General features: G+C 36.6%; 1 protein-coding gene across 3 annotated transcripts in view; it reads right to left on the reverse strand.

Moving 5' to 3' along the window:
* Positions 1 to 14,420, reverse strand: part of GABRA1 (gamma-aminobutyric acid type A receptor subunit alpha1) — a 59,300-nt gene that overhangs the window by 16,270 nt on the left and 28,610 nt on the right. For all 3 annotated transcript variants that reach the window (XM_073890307.1, XM_073890303.1, XM_025866627.2), the window contains exons 6-7: positions 12,983 to 13,065; positions 5,641 to 5,784 (exon numbers count right to left, since the gene is read on the reverse strand). In XM_073890307.1, the coding sequence (XP_073746408.1) occupies positions 5,641 to 5,784; positions 12,983 to 13,065 (227 nt within the window). The remainder of the gene's footprint in view (positions 1 to 5,640; positions 5,785 to 12,982; positions 13,066 to 14,420) is intronic.

Here is a 14,420-nt window from a genome sequence, read left to right on the forward strand (position 1 = left end):
TTCAGTTTCTGTGATACTTTGGGTGATGACTCCAAGGTCATCTGAAAGAAAGGAGTGATTCAAACTTGAGAAAAAGGCAGAAAACCAATTTTCCCAGGACTCCTAAAATGTAGTCTTGTGTGGACATGGCCATGTTACATTTCACCCTCTCAGGAGTATGCTATTATGATTCCTAACCATTCATTCAACTGTGGTTTACAAAATGTCATCAGCTCAAAGAAAAAATCCCATCTTTCATATAATGTCAGAAAGATGAGTGTCTATACATATTCCATTATCATCTTTTGTTGTCCACAATGTGACATTTTAGGAAGATTCTGCAAAGAATACTAATTTGGAGGAGCTATTATTCCACATTATATTTGTTATATAAATCACTTCCTAACAAATTAGAGAAAGAATAGGAGGATTTCAAATCTATTGAAATCATTCTCTTAAATTAAAAAAAAAAATCTAAGAAGTTTTGGCACAAAACACATAAGGAGAAAAAAAAGGCAGCAAAATCATAATCATTTTGTAATAGTTTAAAAATAAAAGAAAAACACAACAAAAAAAAATCAATCTCCTAAATTGAATTGAAAGAGTATCTCTAGACATCAAGTGCTTATGCACTAAACGTGTTAAATTATTTTCCTCTAATTCAACAGTCTAGAAGAACTGTAATTCAAATATCCTTGCATATCATGTAACCCTCAGGGAAGCTTGTAAATTAGATGTGACAATATTTCTGATACATTACCATACAAAATTAAGGAGAAAGAAAGACAAAAAACAAGGATATAATTCTATAAAGCAGCTTCGAGGGTTTGTTTAGTAAATGGTTTCCGTTTACTTGAAGAGTAAATACTTTGCTTAACTTTATTTGGCTTCAGTTTCCTCATTTGTTTGATTAAAATAATAGTGCTTTACTTAACTATTTCCTAGGATGCTGGGAGGACAAAATGAAATGACAGATACGAAAGTCATTTAAAAAAGCTGAGTCACATGCAGATTGACAGTGTGAAGACAGAAACAATAGAAATGTATTCTCTCCAGCTCTAGAAAGCAACCATTCACGTCAACAAAGTTGTAGTGAACATTAGGTCCCTATAACCTGTCACTTTCCTTCCAAGTATTTTAAACTTTGTGTTTTCCAAGCTATGTTTTCCCTAAGTTTCTATGTTACATATTTAATAGGATTGAGGAATCAAAAATATCATTGAGGGAGGAATTGGTGTTTTTAATATCTGCGTCAAAGAATTCTGGAATAGAAATAAGAAAAAAAAATGGTTAGAGTTCTAGGCCGCTTAGCCTTTCTAGACGTGTCTCTTCATCTGAAATATGAATAGGTTGACCAGAAAACTATAGAAATCTCTTTGCCCTACACTCAATCCCTAGTTTTTACATTTTATGGCTACAATTATTTCTCTGGAGATCATGTACTAGGCTTCATAAATGCGGGCCCTGAAGCTCCTTGGGTGAATGTCGATCACCGCTGTTGCTCCCTGGTCAGGGAAAATGGTTGCTTTCCTCATTCATTTTGACCCTGCAGGGTCATCCTTAAATCAACTTATCCAGAGAAGACTATCTTTAGGAAAGAAGATCTCACAATTTCTCTTGGTCATCTGTTCTAAGGATAAAAGACAGTCATTCATAAAGAAGAAACATTCTTATTCAGCAAAGCTAACCTAAATTTCCTTTGATCAAATCTGTCTATTGACTTAGGTAAATATGAAGGTTTTATAGCCATCACCATATACTTCATAAAGGCATTGTCTATTATTATATTCTTACTGTTTTCTGGCCATGATATTATCATTATGCCTGGTTACTAATTTAATTATTATATTTCTCTGTATAAGTCATATTTTCTTGCTCTTTAGTCACTGTTGTAATTTTTGCACGGGCTCTCCTTAAAGAATTACTTAGGAAACATAATGGGGTATAATAGAATGAGATAAGGTGCCACGTCTGGGGTCCAGCTCCAAACTGCCTTCTCTGATACTTCAAGCAGAAATGAGTTCCTTATGTCGTGTAGCTCCTTTGCACTAACTCTATCATTATTATTAATAGTAATATCTAATATTTATTACATAATTTTATATGTCAGATAGTCTGCTAAGCAGGTTACATGCATTTTTATTTCAATCTCACAGTAGCTCATGAAGTAGATCCTTTTATCATCTCCAAATTGTACAAGAGAAAGAGAAACTGAGAAATGTCTTGCCAAAGGTCAGACAGTTAATAAGTAGTATAACCAGCAATTTAAACCTTCATGGTATAATTCCAGAGTCCATACTCTTAAATCCATGCTGCACTACATTACTGCATTTCACACATGTCTATGTTGCCTGTCATGTGGTTGAGAGCACTCTACAGCTAGACTACCTGCAGGTTCAAATCTCAGCTCTGCCATGCCTAGCTGTGTGACCTAAGAAAAACAGTTAAATCTCTCTGGCTTCAATTATGTCCCATCTATAAAATGGATATAATAACATTAATACCCCTATCCTGGGATTGTTGTATTAGAACAATGGCAAATGCATGTTAGCTACTTATATCAATCAAATATGAGCTTCTTGAGTGCAGGAATTACGTGTCCTTCATCTATCTTTCCCAAGCCCAATTACGACGTCAAACACAGTAAGTGAGCAAATGGTTGAAGGAATTAGTGAATAAATGAGGGAATAACATAGAATTGTACTGGATTTGAGAGCTGACTGGACTCATCCTTTTATGTGACCATAAAGGTTTTTCTCTGCCAGGTGCGTAGGTGTATTTCAAACTAAATCTCCAACTTACTGTCTTCTCCCAAATCTTATGGCAGACCCCAGGAAAGATATTAGGCCTCTAATGGTTTTGCACTGAATTAAAAAAATCCAAGCATTGGATTGAGCCTTATATTCCTCCCCCCACCCCCCATGTCACTGGAGTGATCTAGAAGTGTTTGGCTTGAAAGAGATCACTGGTAGTATGTCTGAATGAGTGTTCACATGTGAGTTGGCTCAGGCAAGTAAGACAACCCCTTCTAAGAGGTGACCTGAATTGTTTCTCTCCCTGCAGAGGATTTTAAGGTAGAGGAAGATGGTTTTTATCTAATCATTCTCCATGTGGTGCTCTTTCTTGCTGTCATTCCTAGTCTTCTGGCAGAAACAGGGAGGTAAAGCACTCAATGCCATTTATCTTAATGTTTTTAGGGCTCCACAAATATATGTGAAATATGGGATTGAAGACCTTAAAAAGATCTTTGTTTCTTCCCACAGAAATCTATCAGGGTGGATTTTTGATGAGCTAAAGTAGACCCAGAGGAAGTATAGTTCAGTGTTTTATTGTGAGGTTGAAAAGTACACCAAACTGAGTTCCTACATCTGAGAATTTGCTCACTATTTTCCTCACCTCCCTCCCCCCCCCATATCCATTACGGGAATGACAAGAAAAAACTCTTATTTATATAGGTAAACTTGCTGCTTTAGTGAAGAATGAGTACTTTTAACAGACCCAACATATGAGGTCCAACCAGTTTGGTGGTGGTGGGTTGGGCCACTGCCTCTCATCCCCTAGTTCCATTTATGCCTGTATTTCATTTCTGAGTAACTAAAATATATGTAGGCTAAATCCTGATGAAGCCAGAGATGTCTCCAAGTTCATCAGAATGAGCCACTCACTTTGCAGACATGGAAATAGGTCATCAAGAGGGATGCAGTGACATGTCAAGGTCACTACCACTAGAACTAGAGTGGAGGCACTCCTTTCTCTAGTAACCCTCCTGGCTTGTATACACTTCTACTATTGAATGCATGTCACTGGTCCCTGGGGTTGAATTATTGTTGCTTTCACATCCTTCAGCCCTCATTCTAATGATAATGGAGAATTTCTTGAGGGAAAGTTCTATGTTTATTATTCTCAATGTTCTGGGCCTAAAACAGTGATTATTTGGTTCCCAACAAATACAGATTAACAACATGAAAGTCAACCCCTGCAGCAATTCCTCCTTGATTATCCTAGGCTGGATACATTTATTGTTTTATTCATTAACTCACAATATTTATTTAGTGCCTCTTCTGTTTCAGCTACTATAGTAGGGATACAGAAGACAGATATGGTCCCTGCCCTCACAGAAATGTTAATCACAGCATTTACCACCCATTTTGATAATTATAGTTTATGTGTTTGTCTTCCCTTAGACTTCGGTTTCCAAGGCAGCAAGCTCTCCGCCTTGTCTATCACTGACTCTCCAGTGCCTACCACAATATCCAGCTTATAATAGCATTTGATTCTTAAAAGTGAACACTGCTCATTTTAGTATGATTTCCCACATAACTTATGAGGGAGAGAAATGTTCAGTATTTTCCAAGTTCTGGAATCTCGGACTACATAACATTTTGAGCACTTACCAAATGTAATGTTCTGCTTAGTATTTTATATTATCTCATCTTTAATGCAAAAGTATAAAATCCCCACTTTTTAGAAGAGACCAGAGTTTCTAGTTGGATAAATGACTTTCCCAAAGTTACAAGACTTCTATGTGGCAGGACCAGGACTTGAGTGCATATCTTTCTCACTGCAAAGCCTAAAACCTTTCCACTATGCCACATAAATTTTTAATGTGGGCAAAACTGAGCAACAGTCTTCTCCATTTTTCAAAACAAGGAACATAAATGTTTGGGCTTCCAGAGTAGCCATGGTTGTGACAAAATAAGCAAAAGGCAGATCCCATTAAGCAGGGATTTTCCAATAACCAGAATAAGATATATTGATCTATTACATGAACTTGTTAGAATTATCAGAGTCCTAATATAAAGCCTGAAAACTAAGGAAGAAATTTTTCTGACAAGAATAGCACTTCTGCCCTTATTTGTTACCTAACTGTATTTTTTTAGAAATTACCAAAGTGAATGAACTAATTTAAAATTTTGAAGACAGCTATAAAAACTGCTGGCTCTTGTTACGCCTTCACTGATTGAACATAATTAAAATTATTGGGATTGAGGGAGGGTTAAAATCCAAACTTTTATAATTTTCCAGCCCAGTGATCACATTACATTTAGTCACAAAATGGATATTTGCATAACTAAACTCTTATTTCTTGAAACAACTTCAAAAGTTTAAAATTTTGGGTCCAGCTGCTTAATAGTATCTGCTCTAGTTCTTTTGGTATCTTACGTATAATGATCACTGCTACAAATTCACCAAGATTCATTGAATCGTTATAATAATTAGGCCTAGATGATATTAATAGCTAACATTTATTGAGAGTTTTTTTATGTGCCAGAGCTATCATAAGTACTCTTCATGGATTGAATTTATGCCTTCCAATAACTCTGTGAGGTGACCACAGTCAACAGGCAAGGTAGAAGAGTAAGAATTTAATCCATACATTCTTCCCAAAAGTTCACATTTCTAAATACTCTGCTTCCCTGATCACATAGAACTAGCATCTTATTTTGCAAACAAAGAAACAGAGGCCAAAAGACATCAAATGAGGAATCCAAGGGCACAAATCTATAGAGTTTACACTAGTTCCTAGCTTAACTGGTCTCAGGTTAGTCAAATTGTCTCTCTATTTGTGTTATTGTAGAACTTACTGAATTCTCTCTCACATTCTCACAAAAACTGTTTATATTTCTTCTGACATCTCTGGAATAATCAACTGGCACTTACCTGTACTAGATTGAACAATTCCAGAATCTACTGTTTGCCCAAGAAGATCATACTGGTTTAGGCGTGATCCATCTTCCGCTACAACCACTGAGCGTGCTGGCTCTCTTGTCCACTCATAAACAACTTCTGCTCTGGTGTAGGCATCTGGAAGGACAGGAAAGAAAATGGCCCATGTGTCACGCTACTTTGGTACTCCTCATTAGCTGGTGAGTCCTATTAGTTTCATATTTTCAATTTCATGGCTCCAGAGGGCAGGCCAAGAAAGAAGAGTCCATATCCCTTAGTTTAGGAAAATTAAAACACATTTTCCTGATTTGTTCAGTCATCTGTTCACTCTTACAACAAATGGTTATTAAGCACCTACAAAAGACAAAGTACCTTGCTAAAAAAATCCATAACAAACAAGTTTCCCTGATGCTGTGGAACATGCACGGCAGTAATGGGGACAAAAACAGACAAGCTAATAAACATAATTTCAAGTAGCGTTAAATGCAGTAAAGCCATACACAATAGGCTAAGAGGGTAGAGAATGAAGGACATGGGCCTATTTTAGGTAAAGGACTCAGAGAGGGTTCTTAAGGAAATGACAGTTATATGCATGACAGAAATGAGAGTAGGGTATGTCTTGGGGAAGAGTTTGCTGGATAGGTGAGCAAAGAACTTTCTTCCTCTGGTTGAGGTAAAAGCTTGATAAGTTTGAGGAAGAACAGGAATAGCAATGTGGCTAAAGCTGAGTACATGAGAGATGAAATACGGAAGGAGCCTGGGTCCAGATTATGTCAGGCCAGGGGAAGGTCATGATCAATGTGAAATATAACACTGGAAATTTTACCAAGCATCCATTTTTAAGGGAAGTCTGACTTTACTTCCTTTTAAATTAATTCTCCTTTTTATGGACGTTTACTATCACGACAATGATATTGATGAGTTTCACCACTTAGCTCATTACACTTCTCAATCATTTTCATTCGCCATGTCACTTTTAACCTAGCCATCCTTCTACATGATCTGTAACTCAGGAAGGTTGGGGGAAGAGGTGTATAGAATGAGTGAGAAGGAAAAGAAGAAGGGATTCCATACCTTTTCTGGTTTCTAGTCACAGAACATCCACTACACAGGGGATGGAATGATAGTATATACTTCCCTTGGTTTAGATGTAGGGTGATATTAAAAATTACAAGAAGAGCACATTAGCAAAAGCAAAGAGTTTCCAAGGTGTTTGAGAGGCAGATATGATACCAAAAGTTGGCTTTACTGTGAAAGCTTTACCCCTTGGCCAACTTCTGCATTAGGCACAGTAGACAAAGTGTCCAGGGTCCACAATACTTCTAGGTGGCCAAGCAATGTGTTATTATTTTTTTAAGTCAGAAAAAAGTGAATACAACCCTGCTTGGAGTATATTAACCTAAAATATAAAAGTTAAAAATATCAAATTATAAATTAAAATACAGTTTTAATCTATTTTTTGAGGAATTGTTCACAAACACAAGTGCCTTGAGCCTGTAAAAGTCATAATACATTCTTGCTTCACCCAATGCCCACCCCAAGCTAACAAACTTGAGTGTTTTGTTCAAATATGTATTTCTCCAAGCTAAAACATTATGAGATGTGAAGTGATGGTGGCATTTTTACACACATGTGGAGCTGCCATAAGAAAGATGAAAGCCATCCCCCTCCTTCTCTGAACCAAAACTTCTTGTCTCTGGGATGAGTTTTGCAGAAAAGTGTAGTCAGTATTCTCCTGATTTTATGTGGGTGTCTGGTGTGCTCCAGCATCATTTCTGGACCAATTTACAATCAGGTATCTTTTTAATCAATTTTTTTCAGAAGTTTGAGAGAATATGCTAGGAATTAAGTTAGTGGTTACTGCTTCTTTCATAAATGTGTAAGACTGATAAATGAGTGGCTTTGGAATTTGTTCTCATTGATTTTTTTTATAAAGATTTTATTTATTTATTTGAGAGAGAGAGCATGAGAGAGAGCACGAGAGGGAAGAGGGTCAGAGGGAGAAGCAGACTCCCTGCTGAGCAGGGAGCCCGATGCGGGACTCGATCCCGGGACTCCAGGATCATGACCTGAGCTGAAGACAGTCGCTTAACCAACTGAGCCACCCAGGCGCCCTGTTCTCATCGATTTTTATTTCTTAATTGTGGCTGTCCTCATTGACTTTTGTGTATATATGTATTTATCTGCAGCTTTACTAAGGTAAAATTGACAAATAAAATTATAAGATATTTAAAGTGTACAACATGAAGATTTGATATACATATACATTGTGAAATAATTCCTACCATTGAGTTAACACATCTCATTAACTTAAATTTTGAATCGTTTCAGCATTGCATTTGTTAAGGAGGAGGACTGCATTTGTTAGCATCTAAAACATGACTTATTTTTAAAAATCCCTCAAAGAAGTGCAGAGCACACTAGATTGAGAAGAACCATATTGCTTACAATTTGTAGGTACCCATATTCAGTAAAATATTTTTCCGATCATGGTAATTTTTTTTCTTTTTTTAATGGGAGTGTCTTACCTAGGAAAACATCTCAAGTTTATGGTAACACAGAATCACTGATTGTTAACATGGAAGGACTTTAGAGGTCATATAGTTTGTCTCATTTTACAGATGATAAACTGAAGCAGAGAAACCCTGAATAGCCTATTTAAGGTCTTACATATTTAAATAGCAATTTAATGGGAAAACTGAGGTAAGAGCATAGAATGACATTCATTCTCCCTTAATGCTATTAATAAGAATTTCTTAGGCAAAAACTGTATATTATATGCTCAAAATCCAAGCAAGGATTCTTGGTGGTCAAGTAATTAGGGATGAAACCAATTCTAGAGATTGTGTCATTTTGTAACAAATAAAAAAAACTCTTGCTACAGTATTGCACTATCATTAGGGACAGTGCCTGGACTCTACCTTTTTGTACCTCATCATGTGTTGCCAACGGGCTGCTAATATGGTTTTAGAGGAAAAAAACTGTTACCATCCACTTTTCACTTCATATAATTCAATGTCTCACACTTGCAATCTCTTAGAAACTCCATTGTGTACGAAATCTACAATAAACACAGCATTTCTGTGAAAGTGGAGATTACATATTGCTCATGTCTCTCAATGGAAATCTCCCAAAATGCAGAGTGGATCCACATGGTTTAGGTGATGGGGATTAAGGAGTGCACTTGTTGTGAGGAGCACCAGATGTTTTAAAGATCGACTACATTGTACACCTGAAAATAATAAATATTACACTGTATGCTAACTGGAATTTATTTTCTAAAAGATTTTATTTATTTATTTATTTATTTATTTATTTATTTATTTATTTGAAAGAGAGAGAGAGCAAGAGCACGAGCATGAGCAGGGGGAGGGGCAGTGGGAGAGAGAGAAGCAGACTCCCTGCTGAGCAGGGAACCTGATATGGGGCTTGATCCCAGGACCCTGGGGCCATGATTTCAGCTGAAGGCAGATGCTCAACAGATTGAGCCACCCAGGTGCCCCAACTAACTAAATGGAATTTAAGTAAAAACTTAAAAAATAAAGTTGGTGTTTTAAGATGTAGAAGACAACTATACCTAAGGCATCACAACAGGTGATATGCCTTACTTCTTCATATCTAGAAAGTAGGTCCTATGACTACTTCCTTCATTTGAGACAATTCAGTATAAAGAAAATAAGGTTAAAAAGTCTTCAGCTACTCAGTCAAAATGCTAAGCTCAGATTTCAAATAAATCAGCAGATTACTTCAGAAAAAAAATTTAAAAAGAATACTTGGCTGGGTTTATGAAAGAACTTTGTGGTGCTACAACACGAGAGTTGGTATCAGAAGAGCATCTGCTAATAGACACTATCACTTCACTTTAGGGGCTTTTGTCTTTCCATTTGTATGAAGCAGGTGCACTAAATAATTTCCAAAGTTATTTATTATTCAGAATTCATTTAAATATCTATGTATCCCTCCCTCCTTATTTACAAGGCATTGTGCTTGATTATCAGTCAGGAAACCATCATTTATCAAGTCCGCACTAGATCTAGCACTTGCCTAGATCTTATTGTCAGAATATCATCTGAATCTCTTCTTTTAGAATCAAAGCCTTATTTGTATTTTCCTTAAAAAGGAGTTAAAAGATGTCAGCTAAATCATGTACATTGTCTTCTGGTTATCTGGCCTTATGAAGAGGGCTCTTTCCCCAATAAGCAAAAAGTGTGATATAACATTGACAATCGTGGTCTAATGGAAAGTGGTAAGGAAAAATCTGCTTTTCTGAGTTTAGTTCTTATCAACATTTGGATGACTTCTCTTCATAAACATTTATTACAGGGTGTTCTACTAAATTATTACAAAATCCTCTAGCTTATCTTTTGCTTATTTTCTTCTGTGAGATTTTGGCAAGATGTTTGCTTCAAAAACCGGGTCAATGCATTTTTAGCCCACTTTTGCCTCAGTTTCTTCATTTCAGAAGTGTGCTAATTAGGCCAGGTCAGAGAACTAACTATACAATAAATCAACCACTACTGCTTCTTCTCAAGCCAATGGCAGGCGATGGTAATTAGTCATGGTGCTCTCCCACTGAGCTCAGATGCTTACTTTTCAATGTCAAATCTTCTCTGTTTAATTCCCCACAGGTCTTAAATCCTTTTCTGAAGCTATCTTTTCTAAGACTTAAACATTGAAGGGGCATTTAAAACCTGATTATTATAATTTTTATCTATTCAATAAATATTTATTAAGTATCTACATTATATTAGGCTCTGTGCTAGGAAATGCTAAACAAAATAGGCTGTGCTCTCATGGGAGTTTACAGTCTCCAGACAATAAAAATGTCAACCAATAAATAAAACTAATAATTATTGCTGTAATACATCTAAATTAAATATGTATTATAATGAAGAAGATGGGTAGGACTGTATGTAAATTTAGACAAGGTCATTAGGGAAGGCTCCCGAAGATGACATTTATGCTGAGAAGTGAAAAATAAAAGAAGCCAGTTACATGGAGAACCAAGGGAAGAGTAACCCAAGTAGAGAAAAGAGCATATATAAAGGCTCTGAGGTAGAAAGCAGGTTTTTATTTAGCTTCAGTTTTCTTACATGAGACACTGTTTGTTTTCTACTCGCTATCCATTTCCCCCTTCCTAAAAATACTTCCTATTTTCTTCAGGCTGACAATGTGCCTAGTTAAGAGTATTTCTTCCCAGCCTCATTGGCAGTTAGCATTGGCAATGAGACACATCTTTGATTAATGAGATGTGAGTAAATGTCTGCTAGGATTTTAGGGAAAGCTTTTATCTTTTTGATACAGGTGCTGGTTCTTTCTTCTTTGTCAGTGCACTGTTCTTTATTTTGAAAGCAGATGCAATGGCTGGAGTTGCAGCAGCCATTTCGTGATCAGGAAGAACATATAAGGGCATCTTAAAACATCATCCTCGTTAAGATGCTGACTAACCAACAATCAACCAACAATCACCATCATTCATCTCATGTAAAAATATAAACCCTTCTTCTTTTCAGCTAGCTATACTCACTGCTTGGAAGCCTTCCTGACTAGTATACTAAACAAGTAATTTTTTGTCCAAAACAAGGTATTTCTGAGGGAAAAGGGGGCACTATTAGTAGTTATACAAGGATATTAGGCATAAATAATTACTGCCCCAGGCAAACTATAATGCATGATCTTCCTAAGTAAAAGATTATTTTGTAGATTAGACGAACTGATACACATACAAATGTTGAATATCCTGCCTAGCATACAAGTAACACATAATACATAATATTGTTAGGAATGGAAATGGTAATCAGGAGAAAACATAGTAGTCCGTAACATAGAATATAAATTAAATTGGGAAAAGAGTGGGGATGAGGGAGTTATCACCACAGCCCATTTGGCTGACAATTTTTGAAGTGGTTTGTCCTTGGGTTTCAGTATAGAATTAGATTTATAAATAAACTTGTCTCTCCATGACTAGTGCTGCTAGGAGCCTGAAGGCCTTTGCTATTTTCTTTGCTTGCTGTCTTCCTACACCACCACTATTTTTTTTTCTATGAATCATATCTTCACCAAAATAGTTGCTTAGACTGTCTGTCTAGTGGGAACAGAAAGCTGGCTAGGTAGTCCCGGAGTTGACGCAGTCCTTGTAAGTAACTCTTCTGCAGGAAACCAGGAATACATTGTTCTCACTCCCTTTATATATGCATACTAGTCCAAAGCAGAAGGGGAGAGGAAGACCAGAGAACCTGACTCTGCTGTCCACTGTTCTCTTGGCTCCTCTAATGTGTGCCTACCTAGTTTCAAATAGCAGAAGCCCCAACAGTTATCATAAAGTTATCTAGGATACCTTCAAAAGCATTACCACACATGAATTTCATGGGATATCCAAACAGATCTAGAACTTTTCAAAAGACTCTGATTAGGGTAAATTCTCATCAGGCAATATTTTTTTAGGAGTAGACTTCATTATTAAGAAACAACTATCATCCAATGCTGGCACCTACCAATATTTCCATCTGATAAACAACTTGCAATATTCTTAAGGTCAAACAAATGTCAGCAATGATACAAAATAAGTACAGTGATCTCCCATTTATTGGCAGGGAGATATTATCTATGGGGTAAAAACATCCGTACTCCACTTGCTTTTTCTATGAATACAGCTTTAACAAAAGTAGAATTTTTCCACTAATTAATTAAATCCATTCTTTGTCATAATAATCTCTTCCTGAAATAACATTAAAAATGAAATAAAAGATTATTACTTATAGAAAGTACCTTTTTAAAGATTTTATATATTTTAGGGAGAGGAGAGAGAGAGAGAACAAGGAGGTGGAAGTGGGGGAATAGAAGGGGGTAGTGGGAGAGGGAAAAATAGACTGAGCAGGAATCCTGATGCAGGCTTGATCCTAGGACTTGGAGGTCATGACCTGAGCTGAAGGCAACTTCAGCTTAACCTTAACCAACTGAACCATCCAGGCACCCCTAGAAAGTATTTGCAGCAAATCACTAAACTTTCTTCATGGTTTTTATCTGTCTCCTAACAAACTTTACTAATTGGAAATTTCTTGCTTAAAGACTTAGGTGTCTCAGGGGTGCCTGGGTGGCTCAGTCAGTTAAGTATCTGACTCTTGATTTTGGCTCGGGTCATTATCTCAGAGTCCTGAGATTGAGCCCCGCATCAGGCTCTGCACTCAGCCTGGAATCTGCTTGTCCCTCTCCCTCTGTTCCTCTTCCTGCTACCTTGCTCTCTCTCAAATAAATAAATGAATAAAATATTTAAAAAAAAACAAAGGCTTAGGTCTCTCATAAGAATAAAGAAAATCAAAATTAAAAATTTACTCACAGCTTCCAAATTTTAGTGGACAGGCATGTGCATCCATAGGGAAGTCCTCCAAATGCATTGGACACTCAGCTCTCACCGTCAGCCTTATCAATTAAGGAAAACAGAAGACATAAACAAGAGCCCTATAGATTAGACACTTACTGATAAATACGACCAGGATGTTATTATCTATAGCAAATATATTAAGAAAAGCAAGAGAGGCAGGCACAAACTGCAGCATGATACTGAGCTGTTAACCAAAAGATCTAAAAGGAATTATTTACAACAATGACTGGATTCTATCCGTTTGTTTGTTTTGAGAAAATAGGTATGATTTTGTATGATGGGCAAGCATTTGTAATATTTCCCAAGACAAGCATCATTACCTAATCTACCTAGGCCACCTAGACCCAGAAAATCTTTGGAGACTAAAACTAGATGTAAGCAAATAAATACTTGGATAAAGACTTGGTGGAGTAGAAGACATGGAGAGAAGAGGATGTCTCCTCTCCTCAGGGCAGCTCTCCCCATCGCCTTCCTTAAAACAGCACCGGTCCCCATAAAACAACAAAGGAACAGGCAAAGGAGAGTCTGTGGGTGATTTCACTATATTCCAACCATTTCATTTTATACAAATTTACTGCCTAATGGAAGGCGGACTCTGCTAGTCTTCTCTTTAGTCCCTATCTTCAGTTCTATTTACATTTTGAAAAAGGGTAAAGAAAATAATTCACTGAAATATATTTGATTTTGTTTGGTGGAATTATGAGGGAATTTATACCAAATTCCTCACCTGGTTTTTATAAAATATATTTACCCATATTATTAAGTAGCTCAAGAAATGTGGTAGGGATGGCTTTATAGCCAGTAAACTCATTAAGTGATTAAAGCAAATATGAAATGTGCAAATTAATGATCAAACTTGCATTTTGAAATCAAAATATTAAGGACAGTGATGCTGTATTAGCAAAGGTGGAGATAAGTTTAGGAGATGGGCAGTAACAGGCTAGTTACTGATGAAGAACATTACATGCATCAGAAAGTAAGAACTGATCAACTTTTCAATAGGTGCAAATCCTGCCCCAGAACATTGCCAGCTGGGAGGAACAAATACTGAACTTAGGCTCAAAAACAAGTGTAGGGTGTTTTATAAGGGGAGGATGTTTCAAGTTTCACTTATAAATGGGTCCTACTTGGATGATCTGGAAAGGTCTCAACAGGTCTCCTCCACTGATCCTCCATTTTCTCTCTCTCTCTTTTTTTTTTTTGAGATTTGTCATTCTTTAATTCTATTAAATATCTATTAGTTGAGTCCAACATCTGAAGCGGCTCTTGAGGCATTATTTCCTTTCTTTTTCATTTGGATATTTTGTATAAAAAGGTAGAAATTCTGGCAGCTTTCTTCAAAAGCAAAGGATCACTATATTCCCACACTAAACAAAACCCACCAAGTCTAGGG

This window comes from Callorhinus ursinus, unplaced genomic scaffold (genome assembly GCF_003265705.2).
Source record: "Callorhinus ursinus isolate GAN/ISIS: 27379988/994484 unplaced genomic scaffold, GSC_fseal_2.0 scaffold3, whole genome shotgun sequence".
Lineage (NCBI taxonomy): Eukaryota > Metazoa > Chordata > Mammalia > Carnivora > Otariidae > Callorhinus > Callorhinus ursinus.